Source organism: Cydia strobilella, chromosome 16 (assembly GCF_947568885.1).
Source record: "Cydia strobilella chromosome 16, ilCydStro3.1, whole genome shotgun sequence".
Classification (NCBI taxonomy): domain Eukaryota; kingdom Metazoa; phylum Arthropoda; class Insecta; order Lepidoptera; family Tortricidae; genus Cydia; species Cydia strobilella.
Genome location: NC_086056.1, coordinates 16,810,459 through 16,834,476, shown reverse-complemented (window position 1 = coordinate 16,834,476; position 24,018 = coordinate 16,810,459). Strand labels below are relative to the sequence as shown.

Genomic DNA, 24,018 nt, shown 5'->3' with positions numbered 1-24,018 from the left:
TGACAGACAGACAGACAGACGGACAGACGGCCAGACGGCCAGACGGACAACGGAGTCTTAGTAATAGGGTTCCGTTTTTACCCTTTGGGTACGGAACCCTAAAAAGAGACCCTAAGATACCTACGTGAAACAATTAGTTGTAAGTAGTTATAATAGGTCCATATTCACCTTTTGCTATCATCTCTCAATTATACTCGTAAAAATAAAACAAAGGTGTAACTCAGTAGCATTTTATTGCAACGACATTTTTCTATTTCAACATACAACCTTCTATTTTACAAAAATATATAATTTTCTTCGATCCATTTCGAAACATACACAATACACTCTTTTAACATTATTTACAAAAATACATATTTACAATCGCGACATCACTCGTTCACAATAAATATCAACGGCAGTCGTGGTCCCGGCGGGAGGTCACTTCTCTCACTCTACCTACAGCTAGAGCCTACCATGCCCACAGAACAGGCGGCAGGTATCACTACACCAGCACCGTGAGGCGCTCCGGCGGCGGATGGCGCGCGGCCGGCGCGGGCGCGGGCGCGGGCGGCGGCGGCGCGTCGGGCGGCAGCGCGCGCTTCGTCAGCTCCTTGTCGCGCGGCGGCGTGTGGTTGCGCGCGTCCGCGTTCTGCGCCTTGTACAGCGAGTGCGCCCGCGGCAGCGGCTCACCCGCGCGCACCGCGCCGCCCGCGCCCACCGCGCGCGGAGACTCGCGCAGCGGGTTCGCATAGCGCCGCAGATTCTCCTCGTTCTGCAGGTTGTTGGACTTCTCCTCGTCGCAGCGGCGCGAACGCTCGGCTGCGGCGGCGCGACGGCGGCGCACGGCGAACGCGGCGCCCCCCGCCACCGCCAGCAGCAGCACGGGCACGACGGCCGCCAGCGTGAGCAAGCCGGGCGCGCCGGTGGAGGCGGCGGCCGCTGGCGGCGCATGCGGCACGCGCAGGCGCAGCGCGGCGCCCAGCAGCGGGTGGTGCGCCAGCCGCCGCCGCGCCACCAGCTCGCTCAGCGCGCGCACTGCGGCGGCCAGCGCGACGGCGCTCGATGCGCCCTCCAGACTTTCTTCTTCTCCGACCCACTGAAACGATTTTATTACTTATTACAATATATTAACTAACTAAGCCCATTTAAGGGTGTTTGTTATACTTGAATTGTCTAAAATGTTTCGTTGTTATACTTGAATTGTCTAAAAAGTTTTAGCAGAAAAAGGAGTAGTATTAATTTTGACTATAAACTTTGTAATAAAAATTTAGGTCGTGTTCACCAGATTCGAGACCTCGGTGTCATAATGGACTCAAAACTCACTTTTGTACCTCACATTGATGACATGTTAAGTAAAGCATTTAAGCAGTTAGGATTTATATTACGCGTAGGTAAACCATTTAAGAGACTTTTAACTTATAAGGTACTGTTCAACAGTTATGTTCGTAGTCATTTGGAATTTGTAAGCGCTGTGTGGAGCCCACAGTATAAAATACATAGTGATAGGATAGAGAGAGTTCAAAAAAAGTTTGCTAAGACAATAGAATACAGGATTAGAAAAAAAAAATCAGATTACGTCACCGCAATGAGAGCACACAATATAACATCCCTTAGTTATCGCCGAGAACGTACCGATATCCTAACCCTTTATAAAATTATTAATAATATTATTGATTCTCCGTTTTTATTACATTCACTTTCCTTCAGAGTTCCTCGACGTTGTGAACGCGCTTGCAGGAAAAAGCCCCTCTTTTACATCCCCCGTAGTCGGACTGCTTACGCGAAAAATAGTTTTGTTAGAAGGGCATGCAGGTTGTACTTCAAAAAATTTCTGAATCTCGATATTTTCTGCGAGAAACTTAATAGATTTAAAACACTATCTATGCAGTGTAATAACCCAGATCATTAGTTTGGCGCTATTAGGAAAAAATCTCAGTATTGAACGTTAATAAGTAATAAGAATAACAAAACCTTTTTAGTATTCAGTTTATATACAATTTAATTGTTAACACCCTGATACTCTTGCTTTTTTTTTTCATTATTGTTGTTATTGTTTTTGTTCTTGTTTGCACAAATAGCTCTGTTTTACTCTGTAGAAATTCTATTAAACATGATGTTAAAATATTTTCATTAAGGAAACTGTGTCTAGCTTTAAGAAAATTTCCAGTGTTATGTATAACTATAGTTATACATAACACTGGAAATGTCTTTTATAAAAGACTGTTTGTTTCTTAAATAAATAAATAAAATAAAAACATCTTCTTGCAAATAAAACAAAAATTGTTGAAATCGGTTCTCATGATAAGGAGTTATCCCTGAAAAACCAACATACATACAGTTAGCCAATTTGCCTATAGATGGCGCTGTACGCAATTACGCTTAGTATACTTCTAGTCTTTCGTGATTCTAATATTTACATGAGAAAATTGAAAGTTCGTTTAACTCGCACTTGATCGGTTTTTTAGGGTTCCGTACCTCAAAAGGAAAAAAACGGAACCCTTATAGGATCACTCGTGCGTGTCTGTCTGTCTGTCTGTCTGTCACAGCCTATTTTCTCCGAAACTACTAGACCAATTAAGTTGAAATTTGATATACATATGTAAGTTTGTGACCCAAAGACGGACATGTAACGTAAACAAATGAATTTTAAACACGGGGGCCACTTTTGGGGGGTGAAAGGAAAAATTAAAAAATAAAGTTTGTCAAACTATATCGTGTTATATATCAAATGAAAGAGCTCATTTTAAGAATCTCATATCTATTTTTTTTTTATAATTTTAAGATAAACAGTTTAGAAGTTATTCAAGAAAATAGGCAAAAAATGACCATTTCCCCCTCCCCCTTTATCTCCGAAACTACTGGGTCAAAAATTTCGAAAAAAATACACAAACTAGATCTTTACCTATAGATCACCGGAAAACCTATTAGAAATGTGCAGTCAAGCGTGAGTCGGACTTAATTACTTAGTTTTTGATCCGACCCCTACGGGTTTTTAAAGACATTTCACTCACGTTTCACGTAAAAAATACATTGTTTAAATTGTGTAATATACGGAACCCTTGGAACGCGAGTCCGACTCGCACTTGGCCGGTTTTTTTTTATAAATATCTCGCCATAAAAATACAATATTGGAATAAAAGCCACAGTCACATATAAACGAAGATATTCGAGTTAATTAGGTATGGACCATAGTTGGGAGCTTTCGGACTATATAGGTATAGTTGGGTAGTTTTACAGTAAGTAAGTATGCTTGTAGAATCTGTAAGCAAAGGTTTCCAGTAAATAATGTTGCGGAGTTTAAATTGATGTGAAATTTCAATTGATTACGAGAAAATGCTTAATACGGACGTAGGAATGAATTCAAGGACTTTGAAATATCAGGTCATCATACGAGTAGGTGTCACAAGTTGGCTTCGCGCTTTTAAATCAGTGAGAGAGAATACTTACAATAGCGAGATCAAGTGCGTCGTCGTCGTCGACGGCGAGATCACAGAGTAACACCAGCGGCGGAGGCGGCGCGTTGTCAGCGCGCGCGGCCAGCGCGGCGGCGAGGGCGCGACGCAGCGCGCCGCAAGCACGCTCCACGTGCGCGCCGCGGGCGAGGCGCTCCCTTGCGAGTTGTAGCGACACGCGCGCGCAGCCGGCGGGCGCGGCGGCGGCGGCGGCGGCGGCGGGGCGCGCGCCGGGCCAGCACGCGGCGGGCGCGGGCAGCGCGGGCGGCTCCACGCGCCGCCCCGCCACGCGCCGGCACTCGCCCAGCGGCGCGCACACGGGCCGTAGGCACAGCGCCGGCGCCGCCGGGACGCACACCTGAAAACACAAGAGACAAACATTACAATAAAGTTTGAACAAACTTTTTAATTCAAGAAGCAAAGAATTTCGTGCACTGTTGACACAAGTACATTCATTATCTCCTTAGATCCATAATAAGTAAAAACAGAAAAAAATAAGTTGAAGTAAGTAAAGTACCTCATCGGTGCGGCAGGGCTGCGCGCCGGGCGCGAGGCAGTCGGGCAGGCCGCACCAGAGGCGCGTGCAGACGGGCGCGCCGGCGCGGCACCAGCACGCGTTGCAGCCCCACCACCAGGTGCCGTTGTCGTCGCCGCAAGCCCCTCCTCCTCCAGCGCCGCCGCCCCCGCCCGCGCCCGCCTCGCCGCTCTCCTCGTCCGCGCCCCACTCGGAGAAACCGTCGTCCAACTCCAAACCAGCGATTTCTGTAACCCCCGAAATTTTTGTTGCAGTAGAACTAAGAAAAAAAAACCGGACAAGTGCGAGTCGGACTCCACCACCGAGGGCACCGAGGGTTCCGTACTTTTTAGTATTTGTTATAGCGGCAAAAAAAATACATTATTTGTGTAAATTTAAACTATTACACGGTTCATGAGACAGACAGACAGACTGACGGACAGTGGAGTCTTAGTACCAAATAGGGTCCCGTTTTTACCCTTTGGGTACGGAACCCTAAGAACGTATTAAGTAGGTAAAGGATTAAGAAGAAATCGGTAAATGACAGCTTGATAGTTTAGTGCAAAACTTACGTTCTAGGCAGCGTCTTGCAGCGCGGGGGCAGACGCACCGTGCGGGTCGGTCTGGGTCGGGGTCGCGCACGCAGGCGGCGGGCGCGGGGCACGCGGGGTTGCAGTCCGTAGCGGGCGGCGTGGAAGGTACGCGTGCGCTGCACTCCGGGCCTGCCCAGCCCGCCACGCACTCGCACGTCCACCAGCCCGGTCCGCCCACGCAGCGCCCGCCGTTACGGCACGGCGCCGCCGCGCACGCGTCCGCCGCGTGCTCGCAGTGCACGCCCGTCCAGCCCGGCGCGCACGCGCACGCCCAGCCGGCGCCCGCGGCGGTGCACGTACCGCCGTGCGCGCACGCACACGCCGGCGCGGGCGGCAGCGCAGCGGGCACCGAGGTCTCGCACGCGGCGCCCGCCCAGCCGGCGGGGCATGCGCAGCGCCAACCGCCCGCCTCGCGCACGCATGTGCCACCGTTACCGCAAGATCCGTCTACGCAGCGAGTACCATCTTCCACGCGGATCGCACAGGTCTTTCCTGTACGCAAAATAATACTGCATGAAGACCTAAACGACAACGGCAATCAAAGTAGGAGTCGTCTATTGAAGGTAGAATGTCTCACCGGTCCATCCGTCACGGCAGACGCAGGTGAAGTCTGCAACGCCATCGATGCAAGTGGCGTTGTTGCGACACGGGTTGCCCACGCACTCGTCGACTTCTGAAAGTTAAGGTAAGGTAAGGTATTGTTGAGCGACATGTGTTGACAGATTCAGAAGCTAGTGAACACTGGTGGGTAATATATAGTTACCGTGTTCGCAGTGTGCGCCGCTGAAGCCGGCGCGGCAGACGCAGCGCAGTGCGCCTGCCACCTCCACGCAGGCGCCTCCGACGCCGCACCCGCCCGTGACACATTCTTCCACACCTGCAACAATTATCAAGTATGACAATCTACGATAGTAGGTACAGCGAGCGTATTGGTGTGATAAATATTACATATAAGTATCGGGGGATAGTATTGATAATAATATATGCAAGTCTCCTGCAAATTAGCTTATAACAGAAGCGCCAAATCGGTGATGATCATCAATAAAATGATAGTAAGTATTACATCAAGTAGTAGGTATATTAATACTTACGTTCCTGACAGGTGGGTCCGGCGTAGTTGGGCGCGCAGGAGCAGCGCGGCGGCGCGGGCTGCGCGCGGACACACTGCCCGTGCTCGCACGCCGCGCCGTTCACGCATGGCTCGTTTTCTACCGCTGCTCCTGAAAATAACAATTAAGTACCTTCACTTTTGGCCCGCATTTAATTGTTCGTAGTTGTGAGATTTTGTGGTGCTTTCCGGGCACTCTCGAACATTCGAATAATTTTTTATCGGAATAATCATTCGAATAAACAACAATTCACGATTTTCTTATTCACGAATGATTTATTCGCGGATAAATCATTCGACTCTTTTATTTTATTTATTTATTTAAGAAACAAACAGTCTTCTATAGTTATACATAACACTGGAAATTTTCTTAAAGCTAGACTTACAGTTTGCTTAATGAAAATATTTTAACATCATGTTTAATAAAGTTTCTACAGAGTAAAACAGAGCTATTTGTGCAAACAAGAACAAAAACAATAACAACAATAATGAAAAAAAAGATGCAAGAGTATCAGGGCGTTAACAATTAAATTGTATATAAACTGAATACTAAAAAGGTTTTATTATTCTTATTACTTATTAACGTTCAATACTGAGATTCAAATGACAAATGATTTATTCGTTATTTCATTCGAATAAATCCACGAAAAAGATTTAAATTTTTTGGCTTTTTCCACTCAAATAAACAACACGAATAATACTTTAATATAGCTTGTTTTAGTATATATTTGTTCTGACACTTAAAGATGACTGTTAAGGATTAAAGAATAAGCCCAGGTATTAGGAGTATGTTGAAGTGATTGCGAGTACTCACGGTCGCGGTACTGCGTGCAGTTCTTGCCGGTCCAGCCCGGCGCGCAGTGACAGTAGTAGTCGCTCTGCGCGGTATAGCACGGCGCGCCGTTGGCGCACGGCGAACCCGCGCAGTGGTCGCGGTCATCCTGCATATGACCATTAATATTAATGAAAACCTTATTATTGTGAAATGAAAACAGTGATATTTCGAATACATAACACAGAAACATTTACAAAACTCACATGCACTCATAATTTTATAATCACTTACCGGACAATACCTTCCAAAGCAGGAGGACAGCTAAAAAAGCAGAAGACTCGTTAGTGTGTTAGTGCAACCCTGAATGGTGAAAGTTAAATTACGATTAGTCAAGTAAAATATGTAGTTATACAAGATAGAAAAATATTGCCAGATTAGTTAAATATTAAAAGGCAATATGAGGGTAGATAAAGGTGACAGTGGCGGATTAGCCACGTGGCAAATGCCACGGGCCCAGCGCGTCTGGGGGCTGCGCACCTACGCATTGTGGCCGTAAAAACCCAAGTTTCAGTTCGTTCGACATAATTAAAACAATCCATTAGCCCCATGACAGAATTTGCTACAGGCCCCGCGCTGGCTTAATCCGGCACTGAAGGTAATTAATGACGATGAAGGGTTAGCAAAGCAGTCCTTCATGGGCTGACGCTCACCTCGCAGTCGACGCCGGAGAAGCCGACGGGGCAGATGCAGCGATAGGCGTCGAGCAGGTCGACGCACTCACCGCCGTTGCGGCACGGGCGCGGCGCGCAGTCGTCCACGTCGCGCTCGCAGGTGCGGCCCGCGTACCCTGCCGCGCACGCGCAGTGGAAGTCGTCCACGAGGTCTATACAAGTGGCTCCGTTGAGGCACTGGCCCGTGCAGTCGTCGACGTTGGACTCGCAGTCGCGGCCCGTCCAGCCGGCCAGGCAGCTGCACAGGTAGCCGCCCGGTGTGTTGCTGCACGTCGCCGCGTTCACGCACGGACCCAGCGAGCCCTCCGTGCCCTCCGCGCCTTCACGCTCGGAGGTCACTGCGCACTCGTCGACGTCTGTGGATACAATATACGTAGGTATGGAGGATGGCCGATGCTGAGAAACAGCGACTAAATGTAATTTGATATTTATTTATACGTGACTTTACTGCTAAGCAAATAAATAAGTTTCTTGGAATAATTATACGAAGCATCTGGTTGAATAAACAGAGGAGCATTACCTTCGGTGCAAGTTGGTCCGGTCCAGCCGGGCGCGCACTCGCAGTCGAAGCCGTTGAGGCGGTCGCGGCAGGTGGCGCCGTGCGCGCAGGGCTGGCTGGCGCAGTCGTCCACGTCCTGGTCGCACAGCGCGCCGCCCCAGCCCGCCGCGCACGCGCAGCTGAAGCCGGGCGGTGCCGCGCGCAGCGAGCACGCTCCGTGCGCGCACGGCTGCGGCGCGCATGGGTTGTCCACCCGTTCGCAATCCGCCCCGGAGAACCCCTCGGCGCAGGTGCACAGGTATTGATCGGGAGCTGTGTTTTCGCAGGTACCGCCGTGCTGGCAGGGCTCGTGGGTGCCGCAGTAGTTGAGGTCCTGGTCGCACAGGATGCCGCCCCAGTTGGTGTCGCACGTGCAGTCCCAGGAGGAGCCGTTGCAGTAGCCGTGCTTGCAGCCCGGGTAAGGCTGACATTGTGAGCACAGTGCGCCGCGCCATCCGGGCCGGCAGCTGTCAATACACATCCTTTGTAGACTTTTTAGTCAATCCGCAACAAATTAAAGCGATTATAAGGTAATATATGAGACGTACGTACATAATCTACTAAAACAATTATCGCAATGGAAAACTTACTCGCAATCTCCGGGGCGATCACAGCGGCCGTGAGTTGGATGACAGCCCTCTTTGCATACAGCTGCAACAAAGACACCGAGGTGAGTAAAGAAGCAGCAAACCGAGAGAGCAATTATCTAAAGGTCAATAGGTGTGATTGTATACGTACGCTGCTCGCAGTTGTCCCCGCGCCAGCCGGGCAGGCAGCGTTTGGCGCCGGTGTCGTCGCAGGCGTAGTGGCCGAACTTGTCGTCGCGCGCGCGGCAGAAGGTGGTGCACGTGGTGTTGTAGTAGTTGGGAGCGCAGGACACGCGCACGCGGTATGCCACGCCGGCCGCCGAGCCTGCGTGCCGCAGCGCGTGCCACGCCGCGCCCGGCTCCACGATGCCCGACCACCACGCCTCCACGATCAGCCCCGACTCCGTGCCCTCCGCCGTTGTGTAGTTGTAGTCGTCGTACGCTTGAAGGATCAGCGTGAACGAGCGCTGCATATACAAGTGTGACGCGTCAGAAAAAAATTACATTAGCCAGTCAAAGTACGTAGTTACACCTACACGTCAAAGTTGAATCTCATCTAAGCTAACTGGTGAGGTGTAAATAGTTATTGACGAATCTAAAAATTATATTACTGTATAAAATTATTTTAAAAATGTTATTAAAAATTTACATACAGGAAACTATAGGTCTACATTGTAATAAATTATTTTATAAGACTGTTTGTTTCTAAATAAAAAAAAATAAAAAATAACATAAAGATGTGTATACTAACCGTCCACCGAAAAGAAAAGGGTAGCGCGAGCGTGTAGAGCGGCTCGGCGAGCGTGAAAGAGTCGGTGCCGAGCACGGGCGAGGCGGCGCGGCCGAAGGAGCAGGCGCCGGGGGCGGCCGCCGACTGGTACTCCTTGAGGCACAGCGAGAAGCGCGTGCGGCACGGTGCGGCGCACGCCGCTCCGGCTACACCGCCCGCGCCGCCGCCGCAGCATGCGCCGCTCGCCAGCTGCAGCCGGTAGTTGCTGAACTCCAGGATCTGCAGCTCGAACACGCCAGCGCCCGCCGTCGTCTGTAATACAACATATATTATAGCTCAGTAAGCCTGCATGAGGATGAGAAGGCATATGCACAATGTTTGAACCGTTTATATTGAAAGAAATTAACATAAATTAATAAAATGTGATCTAATTCAATTACGACCCCTTGCTATTGCCACTGTCACTGACACACTCACCCACAAGCTCCAAACTTGAAACGTTATTAGTTTTTAGCTTATTAGGCCACTAAAAACTTAAAAATACTGCAATACCAATCACGTTTAAACATTTAATAACTGCACAAGTAAGTTTGTAATCCTATATAAATAAATGCAATAACAAAGTTACGTTTGCAGTTCCTTCAATTAGTAGGTTAAGTATAGGTACACTACGTTCTACGATGTGAGTATGAATGAAGATGTGTATAATTATAATATATTAAACGCAGCCATACTTGTCTATGCAATTTAAAAAGTTTAAATTTAAAAAAAAATGTACAAATGTTTCACAAAGCATTATGCGGTTCTGTATTCTGTATAAATTAGTAAATACTTAGTTTAAATCAATAATAATAGGCCTTTTCATCTGTGTCAGATGTTTTAAGCAGCATCCCGGTAACGACACTAATAATAATAAATATAAGTGATATCAGTCTTCATAGTGTTCTTCCGAAGATTTGGTTTAAAGGGGTAAGAGCTAATTTGTTATTAGAAAAATCTACAAAAATAATGTACTTGATTTTCATTGTATCATTTTAGTTGTTTGCTGCTGTTTTTAAAAATATATTAGGTACATAATTATGAGCTGTAGGTACTTTTAATTAGTCACTACAGTCACGTCTGAAAATATCGATACGGACAAAGTGCCAGAAGTATGTACCTATACTAAGGTCGTGTACACATATTTTTGGCACTTTGTCCGTATCGATCTTTGCTTAAAATAATAATGTTTTGAAACCTAATGTGTGTATGTAATTTCCTCATAGGTGATGTGAAAAGCAGTATGTGTCACATGGTAGCAAAATTATTTTCACCTTGGGCGTTAACACTTGAATCCCTCACTACGCTCAGGATTCTATGTTAGAATCCCTCGCTACGCTCAGGATTCTATTATAGAATCCTTCGCTTCGTTTAGGATTCAATTGTACGCCCTCGCCGTAAATATGTCATTTTGCTCCCTTGTGACACAATCTACTATTTTATGTGAAACGTCTTTAAAATCCCGTAGGGGTCGGACCAAAAACTAAGTAATTAAGTCCGACCACGATTGACTGCACATTTTAATAGGTTTCCGGTGATATAAATATAGGTAAAGAACTATTTTGTGTATTTTTTTCAAAATTTTAGACCCAGTAGTTTCGGAGTAAAGGGTCATTTTTTGCCTATTTTCTTGAATAACTTCTAAACTGTATATCCTAAAATTATAAAAAAAAAATATTTGAGATTCTAACAATGAGCTCTTTTATTTGATATGTAACACGATATAGTTTGAAAAACATTATTTTTTAATTTTCTCATTTACCCCCCAAAAGTGGCCCCCATGTCTAAATTTCATTTCTTAACGTAACATGTCTGTATTTGGGTCACAAACTTACATATGTGTAACAACTTTAAACTAAATTGGTCCACTAGTTTCGGAGAAAATAGCCTGTGACAGACGGACAGACAGACAGACGCACGAGTGATCCTATAAGGGTTCCGTTCTTTCCTTTTGAGGTACGGAACCCTAAAAAAAATATAATATGAATATTGTACAATAATTTATTTATTATAATACATTTATTAATGATCTCATGTGTAATTATAAGAATTGTTTTATGACCTGATATTTTTTTTAGATTAATTAATAATTTGATACATACAATACAATATAATAATAATATGTTGTGAGTAAGCTATTGATATGCTGTGCCCTTACAGGGTCCATGTGAGACATTGTATATTATAATTTACATCTATACTGTACCATGGTTGCAATAAAGAATTATGTATTATGTATACGAAAAAATGTTAGTATGTAAGTATGTAGGTACCTACATACTTAATTAAAGCCTACCTACTAAGTTAACTTCGTAAGGATTTAATTCGTTCCATTGTGATGTAAGGGGTCGTCCTAATACAAGGCGACAACGCGATTATCGCAAGTTCGCGCGATTTTTAGTAAATTCGGTGTTTGGATTACAGCTATTTATAAAATATATATACCTATAAATAAAAATATACACAATAGTAAAATACTTCTACTCACCTCCAAACATCTTTAGGAAAAATGTAAATGTTTTGTTGAATGTCGATTCCCTACAAAAGACTTCAACGAGCTTATTAAGTAACTGCAAACTGTATACAATTTAACTCAACGTCGACATTTTATTTACTCAGTACGTGCCTACCAAATAATGATTTGATATGTATTATTTTATTATTTATCTTGTTTTATTCTAGAGCTCGGCCGGAAAACAATTGTAAATTGTGCGGTTAACTTTTTATGGGATCTATTGGAGGTTGGGGGCCTGTACCTACTACCTACACGGTGCCGGTGGCTAATATCGTTATTGTTTTCTTGTTAGATGATAAACCTAAGTTCTTTTATTAAATTTAATAATAGTACCTACATTGTGATACAAGTGTGCTACGTTGGTCATTATACACGAGGCGATATTGTGCTCGCGAGCTGTAAGCGAGCGCGCAATAAGAAAGCCGATGTGTGTAATGACCAATGCACACGCGATTCATACGACGTTTTCCGACACACTTGTGAGAAAAAAAAGAAACTTTCATATTAATCAAATTTTAATTGTTAAAAAAGTTAGTAAAAGTCTAAAATCTGTCATACTGCCTGTCGCCCCTCGCCCCACCGATGACGGGCCAGCCGGGCTGCGGCAGGCGGTCGGCGGGGCACCGGCGCCTGCAAGTCCGCGTGGTAAAATCTACTCGACCAATTTAAGAAGGCTCCGTTTCCATAACGTAGTATTAGAAATCAGTTACCTTCTTAAGTCAGTCGGATTATCATTCTTTACACACGAGTGCTATAATATAATGAAAAAGCACGCGTTTTTAATATCTAGGATTATGAGCCTAAAAACGGTTTAATGAGTTACACGTTACAAGCAAGTGTGTTGAGAGGTCTATTTGTAACCCGAGTTTTCATGTATTTGACGTTATCGCACGTACTTATATACTTAGATCAATAGTATAATTGATTTGTAATCTCTTTTTGCTTCCTAGTCCCATCGAATAGTGTTTCACGGCGGCGGCGCGTGTGGTGGGCGGGGCGGGGCGCACGGGGTCGGCGCGCCCCGCCCGGCGCGCGGCACGCCCACGCCGCCGCCGCTCCGCCTCTCCCGCGCCGCCACCGCCGCCGCCGCCCACGCCGGCTTTGTTTACCAACAACGCCGTTCAGGCGTGAACGCGAACACGTATACGGTAAATGAGATTAAGGGGATCCCATGCCCCAATGACCTTCGATTTGAATCCCTTAGTTTTCTAATGTTTTTTGTAGCTTATCATATTAACAGCAACGGATTTTAGCAATATAGTATCCCATATTTACTTCAAAGTTCATTGTTTTCGAAATATTTAGCATCAAAGTTGAACAATTTTAGGCCAAAAAACTGGTTTTCTGGCCATAACTTTTGTGTTAATTAGTTTAAAATTAAAACCTTAGACAAATTTTTAGAGACGTCTAAGACGAACCCAAATATGTAGATTTCGTATAAGTAAGATCTTTCACAGCAATCGAGATACGAAAAAAGTGTTTTTTAGACAACGTTTAAAACAATCATAAATAAATAAGTATTAATTTTTTTCACAATCCGGTAGACAAAAATGGAGATAAAAGATTGAAGAACCGATAGCCGCTTGTCTTAAAATTCTATATGTAGTGCAAAAGTAGGAGATACGATTCAAAACTTGTCAAAAATCGATGAAAACCTCAGGTAGCCCCTCTGTTATATTATTCAACATTTACTTACTTATTATTAATTGAAATATTAGGTAGGCATTTATTTACACTAGCGACGCGGTGTCCACGTATGTGGCTAATGCCACCACTACTTAGGCTTATAAATTTAAAAGCTTCTGCCCGCGGCTTCGTCTGCGTAGGATGATGATAATGATTGATAAATAAAAACTATCCCATATCGCATGTCATTCCTCGGACCTAAAACTATCTCCATACCAAATTTCATCTAAATCAGTTCTGCGGTTTAAGCGTGAAGAGGTAACAGACAGACAGACAGAGTTCCTTTGGCATTCATAATATTAGTACATAATTCCATCCTCTATCCGCATACTATCCGACAGTAGAGCAGGCATGCCACGCTTATCCACGAATGCCACGAACGACTAATGGAGGTATATATGTCATAACATAACAATAAGATCACCCTACAATGGATCAAAGGACACAGTGGATCCCGACATCCTGAGGCAACGATGCTGCTGACGAGCGTGCCAGGCAAGGATCGAGTGCGGGAGCGATTGGCCCAGAACCGATCCCCCCGATACCGCGCGTTTAGCAAGGCACGCTCAATGCTGCTGGCACGTACAGGGAAACTACACATAGAGAACATTGGCTAAACCAGACAGGATGCAGACAGACCAAACAAGCCATGCCATCAGGCATCAACGGAAAGCTCACAAGGGTGCTCCATCAACTAGAGAAGACCCGACTGAGCATGGTAACCAGTGTCATAACGGTCATGGACTATTTAACAAACATCTTTTTATCACAGGCGTCACAGGCAGTCCCCTGTGCAGAGGATGCATGGAGACAGAAGAAACAGCCTCTCACGTGGTGCTGGAGTGCAGCGGAGTGGCCCCATACAGGGCTAAACATCTCGGATCCCCGAGAGACCTCCCCGAACATCAAGGGTTTGATAGGATTCTTCGAGGAGCTGGGCTGACAGGACTAGCCCACCCCCCATGTCACGCAAAATAGGCGCCAGTCGTCGAGTTGCGGAAAATCGCCTGAACTACAAAGTACATAACACTGATTTAAACTTTCAAAATTTTTACTCATTAAGTACATAATTAGGAATAATTAAATTATTTTGAGGAAATGGGAATGGGAAATTTTGTGTTCAAAGTAGGTAAGTTGTTATTGCCAAAATTCGAAATGTTCGAATCGAATTCTTTTCAATGTATTTTTTTATGTGAAACGTAAAACGTCTAAAAACCCGTAGGGGTCGGATCATAAACTAAATAATCAAGTCCGATTCACGCTTGACTGCACATTTCTAATAGGTTTTCCTGTCATCTATAGGCACTCTATAGGTTGATTTTTTGGCTATTTTCTTAAATAACTTCTAAATTAATTATTTTAAAATTACAAAAAAATATACTTGTGATTCTCACAATGAGCTCTTTCATTTAATATGTAACACGATATAGTTTTAAAAACTTTATTTTTAAAAGTTGTCATATACTTACCTCCCAAAAGTGGCCCCAATGTTAAAAAGTCATTTGTTTACGTTACATGTCTGTCTTTAGCTCACAAACTTACATTATGTGTACCAAATTTCAACTTAATTGGTCTAGTAGTTTCGGAGAAAATAGGCTGTGACAGACAGACAGACAGACGCACGAGTGATCCTATAAGGGTTCCGTTTTTTCCTTTTGAGCAATGAGGATATAATAGGATAGAGCGGTACTGTCATAGTAAATTTTGTAACCACAGTAAATTCACTGCCATCTATCGAGACACTTTAAAACTAAAAATGAAGATTTATAAAAATACGATAAAATGTATTTAAGTATGGATAAATGTTTTTTTTATTTGCATTAATTATTTATATATGATTTTGACCCATTCTTTCACTGATATGTGTTAAAATTGTTAAATAACAAACGATACCGTCAACGCCCTCTATACGAGAGTAGGCGTGGGTAGTGGCGCCATATGATCGAGAATCAAATTTTCGTGATTTTCGAGGCACGTTTTTTCCTTAGACTGTATCCATCTATATCTATCTTTGATTTTGAGGCACGGAACCCTAAAATAAAACATATCTCAAAAACGTATCGAGTTATAATTAATTATTAGTTTATAAGCCTCATTTAGCAATATGATATCTCTAAGTGGCCCTTTCCAAGAAGTTTCAGTATTACCTATGTTTACGATGTAAAAATATAATTCAGACTGAATTATGTTCCATTAACAAAGTTAAAGGAGCATTCCAACACCTTACTCGTATAATATAACAACGAGATAAGTACGAGTACCGTTCATCAATGGTCATCATTCAAGTGTTTCTGTTAGTATAGTTCAACTCCGTATCAACATGTATTTTAATTATGTACTTGTATAACTGTTAAACGAGTATGCGGCACAGGCACAGGTACTCTCGTACCTGTTTCGATCATTATAATTACATAACGTCATAAAATAAGAAAGCGTGTGTCTGTCTACCTATACTACTCTTACTCAGTCTCAGACATGTTTATTTTGCAGCTGTCGGATTGGAACATTTCAATTCAACGTTCCTCACGTTTTGTATTCACGGTTATTAAAATGTAGATGTTATCTTTTAAGTTGAAGTTCAGCCGGCTTTTAACTTCTAAGCAATTTTGATTAGACCAAAAATACTCTGGTAAAACGACTCCAGACTGTCCTGTACTACAGACAGCATCGTAAACGACTCCAGACTGTCCTGTACTACAGACAGCATCGTAAACGACTCCAGACTGTCCTGTACTACAGACAGCATCGTAAAGCTTGAACACCACAAAACGTAGGCACACATTTTTGCAATCGATAAGTTTTTGTATTTTTGAAATATTGCGGAGACGTTAATGAATGAAAAGACAACCAGAAAGCAGAAATACATGAGATAGAAATGAGAAAAAAAAAGAAACTAGGAATAGGAACGTACAGCGTTCTTACATAAAGACCGAAACCTATATTTTATTATGTTGCAAAAAATGTACAAATATCTCAAATTTATGCATAAAAAGTGAAGTCAAGTTAGATTAAGAGCTAGCAAGAGCTTATCTGCATGCAACGTAGTGGTGCTTAATGAAAGGGTCTAGCAGGCTAAGCTAACAGGAGTGGCCCCCACGAGGGGTTTGGTTATACTTTTAGGTGGAGTAGTGGCAGGACCTAAGAACACTGTATTGTATTTATTTTTGTTGACTTGACGCACCATTATATTTGAAAATGTTTTCGAAAGTTTTTATTTATATACGTAGTTGACAATTGTGGATTGTCACGTAATTTTTTAGGTAGTTGTGTCTCCGCGAGAAGTGGCAAAAAAATTAAGCGAAAAGAAAAACCAGTTTTTTTTTCATCTAAGTTTAAGGACATGAAGGTCTGTACAAATATGGATTAGTAACCACATTATATCCTCCTCAATTCTGATTTTATTTGGTTCCCCTGCGTTCTTGGTTTAGCTATAATTACAGTTTAAAAATTACCTTGATTTTTTAACATTTTCGTGAATAAATCTGAAACAAAAAAAGATCGAAGGCTGATATTAGGCATACAGTGTTTTTAGGTCCTGCCACTACTCCACCTAAAAGTATAACCAGATCCCTCGTGGGGGCCACTCTTGTTAGCTTAGCCTGCTAGTGCTAGACCCTTTGTATGCAAAATGTAGGGCATAAAAATGTTTGATAATATCAAGGAATATTTAAAAAAGACAATGTTAAAGTTATCCCATCAAAAACATTACATGTAAAAAGTAAAAAGATGCAAGTCTCGCAACGCAGTTCTTCTACTACAAAAAAGTTTTGAGATGTAATGTGAAACCAAGTCGGCTATTTTAATCAGTGCCAGGGGGTGTTAAAACCGTAACAATATTAGATGCCTTTATTTTTTTAATATTTATAATGACGAATGGGTGAAATCACGTAGAAGGGGAGTGTCCAAGTTTAAATACCTTGGATGCACTGTCACTGATTCACATACAAGGGTGAACGAAACCAACATCCGAACTCAAAACACCTTGCGCTGCAGTGTTGCGCTCCATAAGTTGTTGGGGGCTAAGCTTCTTAGTAGACGCACTAAGCTACGGATCTACAAGACCGTGCCGTGATCCGCCCCACCCTGATGTAAGGGTGTGAAGCTTGGACACTCACACTCGGGGAGGAGAACAGCCTTCTAGTCACAGAACGTAAGGTGCTAAGGAAGATTCTGGGATCCGTCAAAAGAGACGATGGCAGTTGGAGGATCCGTAAGAATGCCGAAATAGAACAGCTAATAGCCGTGCCGAATATAATAGGTGAGACCAAAACGCATCGTCTCCGCTAGCTTGGTCACCTCGAAAGGATGGGTGAAGATCGGGCAGCCCAAGGGGCCTACTTGGGTCGACCAACTGGACGCCGTCCTGTTGGGTATCCTAAATATCGTTGGGTGGATAGAGTGGAGGCAGATCTCCGTGAGCTCGGCTTCGGCGAAAGCTGGCGTGATATCGCTCTTCACCGAGCAAAGTCAAGTGGCGTGCTCTTGTGTTGGAGGCCAAGACTCATTTTGGGTTATCGCGCCAGCCAATTAGTGAGCCAAGCTCGAGTTAAAAATAAATTATTTATGAACAGCTGCTATCCGATCGCCATAAGATTGTTTAATGCTCTTCCGAATGATCTCAAAATGTTGTACTTAAGGGAATTAAAAAGAAAACTTTCGCCATGATGTTTTTACTCAGTCAACGAATACCTTAAGAGAAACGAAATTGCCCGTAGCTATTACCTAAGTATCTAAATAAATAAATTGATTATGGTATAGTTAAAATAAATAATAGTTTAGTTAATATAATTCATACTAGAATAAGTGTAAATATTTGCATGTCTTTGTTGACAAATCATGTGAAATTTATTTAATACCTACGAGTATGTAACCTAGAGATGTTATACTACCTTGTACTGACTGACCATGTTTTTAAGCAAATAAAATTTCTGATTTCTGATTTCATGTAAGGAAGTAAGTAAGTGGTAAAATATAGGGAATCCCAATCTATGTAACTGGGGTAAGTAAGTGCAGAAATGTATGGAGAAGTACCTATGCACTTTTGTCTCAGGCGATGCCGCTTGACTCGGCTCCCCAGGTCCGATCTGTGCTAAAACTGCTAAATCTCTGTCTGCTCTTAACAACTTTGGCATGTTATATATCATTTTCGTATAATTTAGGGACGAGGAATTCTTTTTTGAAATAATCGTTTTACCTTTTCATACAAAATAATAAGAATTTTTGCACAAAAATTTAAAATAACGTAATTTATTCTGACAATTTTGGCCTTTACAAACACAGTGTGGAGAATTTCACTTTATAAAATCAATTTAGCTCATTTATTCTTTATTCTGAAAAGTTAAAAAACAGGTATCCATACATTTTGTTGTCAAAATTGTATGTTGTAATTCTCTTACGGCCACTTACACCATTCACTAACCCGAGGTTAAGCGGTTAACTGTTAACTCAGTGTCAAATAGTACTGGTAAACATAGTAACTCCAGGTTTAACCAGTAGTAACCAGAGTAGAGAGGTAGCACCACTTGCATCGTTCACTAACCCGGCGTTAAACGGTTAACCTTTTTTTTTTGACAGGGGTAAATGCATTTACGCATCTCACCCCCCGGGCCGGGGAAGCCCATTGGGGGGTTGGTATGTGGGACTCGCTCCTCCCGTACATCCTCTAACCAGAGGATGGGAAGGAGAATACAGTCGCATAGCCTACCCCCCTTCCAGCATCTCGGAAACCGGCCCTCTTTCAGGCAATCATCAAATAGTTCCCTAAACCGGTCTTCGAGATGCTTTAGTACGATAGGGAGGACAGGTACCCCGTCAGGCCCAGGAGCCTTTTTACATCCCCTTAGGCGGATGTCTACCCTCATCATCTCGATATCAGAGATCCCGGGGATCTCCATCGGACCCTCCGGTTCCGCCAGGGGGATCGACATTACCGGCGGCGTAAAGTCGGGCGCCGGCGGGAAGAGGCCCTCCTAACGTTACCAGTACAATTTGGCACTGCATGGGTTAACGGTTTAACCGATTAACCCCGGGTAAGTGGGATGGTGCAAGTGGGCCTTAGAAAAGTTAATTCTAATTGTAATTATTTAATAAACATGTAAAGATTCAACTGCCTGTTCATCGCTGAGCGAACCGAGTCTTTAGACTTTCACAACAGCATCTCTCCATAGTACTTACTGGTTTTTAAAGGCTTCAGATTAATGCAAGGCAATAACTAAACAAGCATTAGGTAATGCTAATCTGCATGAAAGCTAAGTGGACAGACAAACATTCAATAAGTACATTAATTTGAATGAAGCGACTTATTATATGCGGCATTAAGGTGTCAGGAAGAGTAATGGCTTACAAGTTTACACTTATTGGATTATTTCTTGTAAATGTCAAGAACTACTTATTTTTTGTCAAAATTAACCGCGTTATCTTTTACATCTAGCAACAGTAGCAACCAAAATGATTATTGTAAAGGATGGAGCTGTCTGTCTCTGTGACAACTAGGTATGTTGATTTGGGAAAAAAAAAGACAATTTTATTGAGAAGAACCGTATCACAGGGACTTTTATTCGGGGCTTTCATATTAGGGTTGTAATATCTATGTCCTGAACAAATATTTTAAGTAAAATTTTACTATGGGCGGAATAAGTAGAAAACAATAATTACCTACTTATTATGGGAATTCAAAAGCACCCAGCTGGCGTTGTCCATGTCCTAAAAATATTTTGATTTGCCCTTTAGGGCAGTGCAGCAAAGACTACCATGCTAGAAATTGAAAGAGCGAACGTTCAGTATTGAAAGTAATGTTCAAAAAATAACCTTTCCGTTTTCCAACTACTGATCTGTTTGCTCGCAGCGATAAGCTTTGCAGCTCAAGCTAAAGTTCTGTCTGTTCGTCAACTTTTTATACACAAAATTTGCTTACAAAAACATAAATTATCTAAATTATTAAAGGACTATAATATATTATCACAAAAACGCGTCTTCTATTTACCCATTCCAGGAGTAAATTCAGCTTTTGGCAAACGTTTTAGGGAACGCATCAGGGCGTCTACATATAATGCAATAAATAAACTGTAATCTCAGGGACTGCACTCAAATGCAAGCGAAAAAATTACTTTTCAAAGTCACTCACAAAATTACGCCGAGACAGAAGACAGACAAATATAGTAGATTGTTAACCAAGGGATGAAAGGCACTCATTCGTGCCGAGATATTTTCAATAGTCCGAGGCTGAAATGATGCCTTTCACCCGAGTTAAACACTCTACTTTTCATTTCGAATACGAGGAAAGTAAAATGCATATTGTGTTTTTTTAAAACATGACTATGTATAAATTCTTATAGTATTTCTTAAGGGTACTTTCAGTTAACAATTTAGGCAAAAGTATCGTTATTTATGGAATGGAGAGTCAAATATCAGAATGAAAATTGTATAACAAATCCATTTAAACTCTAATTTCAATTGCTTATCGTAAAAAAATCGTACTTGGAACGTAAAATGCTCTAGTGCAGACACGTATCATATTCTGCACACCTTTTAGAAGAACAATGACCCTCTTTCAGAGCATGAGAAATGAAAAATATATTTTATTCTATTCATATTTGACAAAATTTAGTTTCAATATTGTGTCTAGATTTAGCCTTAGTTTTTAGTTTAGATAGTACTAGTCGTAAGTAGTTTCTTACTAAATGTTAGACTTTAATTGTAACTAGTTCTGATATTTACATTGTAATTGGTTCCCCGCGATACTGTCGTTGCCTAGTGCAGAGACCCCTGCTGGTATGTCTGTAACCTTTAGATGAAATAAATGATCTATATTCTTATTCTTATTTTTTGAAAGATTATTTTATTCTCGGTAAGTGACATTTTAAGTTGATGGATGAATTTGATTGATAACCATGCAGAAAATGGAGAAATTCGAAGTTAGGTAATCTGACAAACGAGTTCATAAGTTTAGTGAAATACAAACAGGAATTCGAGTCCCAGTCTCTTTTTATCAACATAGAAACAAATAAATGCCGATCTGATTACACGAACCTCGCCGCTAATGTGTATGTAAATATGGTTACAGTGATTTGATACAAATAATCTACAAAAACACTAATGCATGAGAAAACTTTACAAAATGTTGATACTGAAATAGTAAAATTGTAAAGCTAAGTAGAGTGTAATCGTGACGGTCACGGTACGGGTACCGGGTACGGGTACGGGTACCGGGTACGGTGCCTTCACATGAATAACGTGATCTCTGGCTTCTTTATAAAAGGAGGATTTTATTGTTTTGATTACCTTTGTTAATTGGCTTGGCTTGGCTTAGGGGTCACGGAGGCAACGACCTCTGGGAAAACAGAAATAGTCTCGAGTTCCATTTCATGGAGCATTCGTGTTCGGGTTGTGGGATGTGACTTGAGGAGCCCATCGGAGTGCGCGTCACGTGCGCGTGCGACGCGGCGCGGCGCGCGCAGGCGGTCTCCAGCAGCAGATAACGCGCAGACTCATGCGATAATCACGCCGCTTCAGCGGATGCGGCCAGCGGAAACTGTCAATGCCACCACCGACCAATGCTCATTTGTACTGATACTACGCAGATGCGCATCGCTACTTTTTCTGCCAGCAATTTCCGCATATAAAGATTACTTTCCAATCAGCAATGTGGCTAGCTTTCGCACATGGCTCGTGAAGTGTGTTAGGGCCGACATGCACGTCCTCGACTCGCGGCGATTCCCACAGACATTTGCATAATGATGCGAGCTGAATGCCGAATCGCCTCGCGCCGGCTCGTATTATACACTCTACAGTATACAGGCATTACTTATCGAATGCTCTGACAAGGACAAACGCTCCACATTTATTTTTACTCGTTGGAATTTGTTTTTTCCGGTGTTTTATTAGTTATCAGATGGCTTTTCGGATGCTTTAACTAATTTAATTCTGATATAATGGGCATAGTATTAATTTATATGGATATGAAATAAAACTATGAAAACGGATTATATCGCGTATATTGAATTTATAATACATCCCGACGTTTCGAACGTTTCACACGTTTTCATAATTTTATTTCATGAGTAACTATCGCGGTAACCGAAGACAATATTATATGGATATGGTTTTTTTCCGATATATATATATAAGGGGGTTTTCAGATGGCTTTTGGATTCTAATTGGAATATGTTATCTCTAGTTAGAGAATAAACATTGATATCTAGGCCCACTTGCACTATTCCACTAACCCAGGGTTAACCGGTCAAACCTGGAGTTACCATGGTTACCAGTACAATTTGACACTTGGCTAAAGGTTTAACCGCTTAATCCCGGGTTAGTACACCATGCAAGTGGGCCCTAGAGCAAAAGAGAAGAACTGCACCTGATGTACTAGCTATACATACACATACATAACATATTGAACTGGGCAGGGCAAGAACTATGTATTGCCTATCTGACGCATAGAGACAGGGGTGATCCTTTCTATCTCAAATTTTACAAGACATCAGTCTCTGGAGAGTTAGTTTATGTGTCCTTAAGGTGTGTATGTGAAGTATCTGGGCTATGGCGAGGCGAGCAGTAGAGCTAGAGGTACGGCACGGGGCGGGGTGGGATGACGTACATGCACTAGGGCGAGCAGGAGCAGCAAGAGCAGCGGGGTGGCGCACGCCGACGCCGGCGCTAAGGGCGGTGGCGTGGCGGCGGCGCGGGCGCGGCGCATGTCAGCCGGGCGCCCGGCGCTGCCGGCGCGGGCGCATGCCCGCCGCCAGCCGGCGACCGCAGCTCTGGCCGCGCGTGGCGCCGCGGCACGAGACTCTATCACTGCACTCGTAGTCACTGTAGCACTGAGCGGGCGCGTGTGCGCGCATGGGTCGGACGGCGCAAGATTGAGGTCGGCGTGCGCGCGCCGCGGAACTCGGCGAGGGACTGAGCCCGCGCCGCAGCCGCCCCCTGCTCCCCGCGGCCGAGAGCCTCCGGGCCTCTAGTCTCCCGCCCTCCCGCTGCACTGATTTGATTTATTTTTATTGACGTTGCCCGGGCGCAGCGGGCGGCGGCGCTCTGCGCGAATTTCAAGATGGAATGCAGATAGAGTTTGAGACCGTTGCTCCGGGTTGTTGGGCTGATTTTTTATTTGTAGCTATTTGATAAAAATATTGACAATTACTTTAAAACCCAAATTTACTAATTGAAATTGAAATTGAAAATCTTTATTTCAGGTCTGTCGGCCCATATTTTGTTACTAAGGTCAAAGCATGAATATTATAAAATTTCCATACCGTAAATATTTGATTAACATCTATATCTTTTTTCACACGGGCTCTAGTTAATCGTATCTTCTGTTTGTATTTATTTGTATTTGTATTTGTATTTATTTATTATGTATACAGATTTGAGTTATACAAATTTTTGAAGGGTAATAAAATAAAAGCTATACACCTACGATAAATTGTGTAATACGGTAGTTATTTTCTTTTTAATTTACGAGCTCTACACTTAACAATTTGCATCTCATAAGTCTCATTCATGTGTATTGGTCGGTGTCGGTAACGATAACGATCTCTATCGGTCTCAGAGGGTAAATTTTACAATTTATCTCGATGCCTGACGGGATGCGTGTTGCGGTCACCCACGGCCACGGCCGCCGCCATGGACATGGCGCTGGTGGCCACCACAACATAGGTATGGCTACGGCGTTAATTTTTCCGTATACTATACCGTATAATTACGGGGTTTTATCGAATACCGAAGTGACAGCAAATCTGTGTGGAAACGTTAAAAATCGTTTACACGC

General features: G+C 43.1%; 1 protein-coding gene across 1 annotated transcript; it reads right to left on the bottom strand.

The window, feature by feature from the left end:
* Nucleotides 1-216: 216 nt before the first annotated feature.
* LOC134748283 (protein jagged-1a) lies at nt 217-23,204 on the bottom strand. The gene is made up of 14 exons (XM_063683016.1): nt 22,849-23,204; nt 9,032-9,322; nt 8,432-8,747; nt 8,284-8,344; nt 7,676-8,160; nt 7,135-7,511; nt 6,464-6,590; nt 5,633-5,761; nt 5,305-5,418; nt 5,119-5,214; nt 4,521-5,033; nt 3,952-4,196; nt 3,430-3,792; nt 217-1,078 (listed from the first exon to the last, which is right to left on the bottom strand). The coding sequence occupies exons 1-14, from the start codon at nt 22,945-22,947 to the stop codon at nt 485-487; spliced, it is 3,810 nt and encodes a 1,269-aa protein (XP_063539086.1). The 5' UTR covers nt 22,948-23,204; the 3' UTR covers nt 217-484.
* Nucleotides 23,205-24,018: the final 814 nt, after the last annotated feature.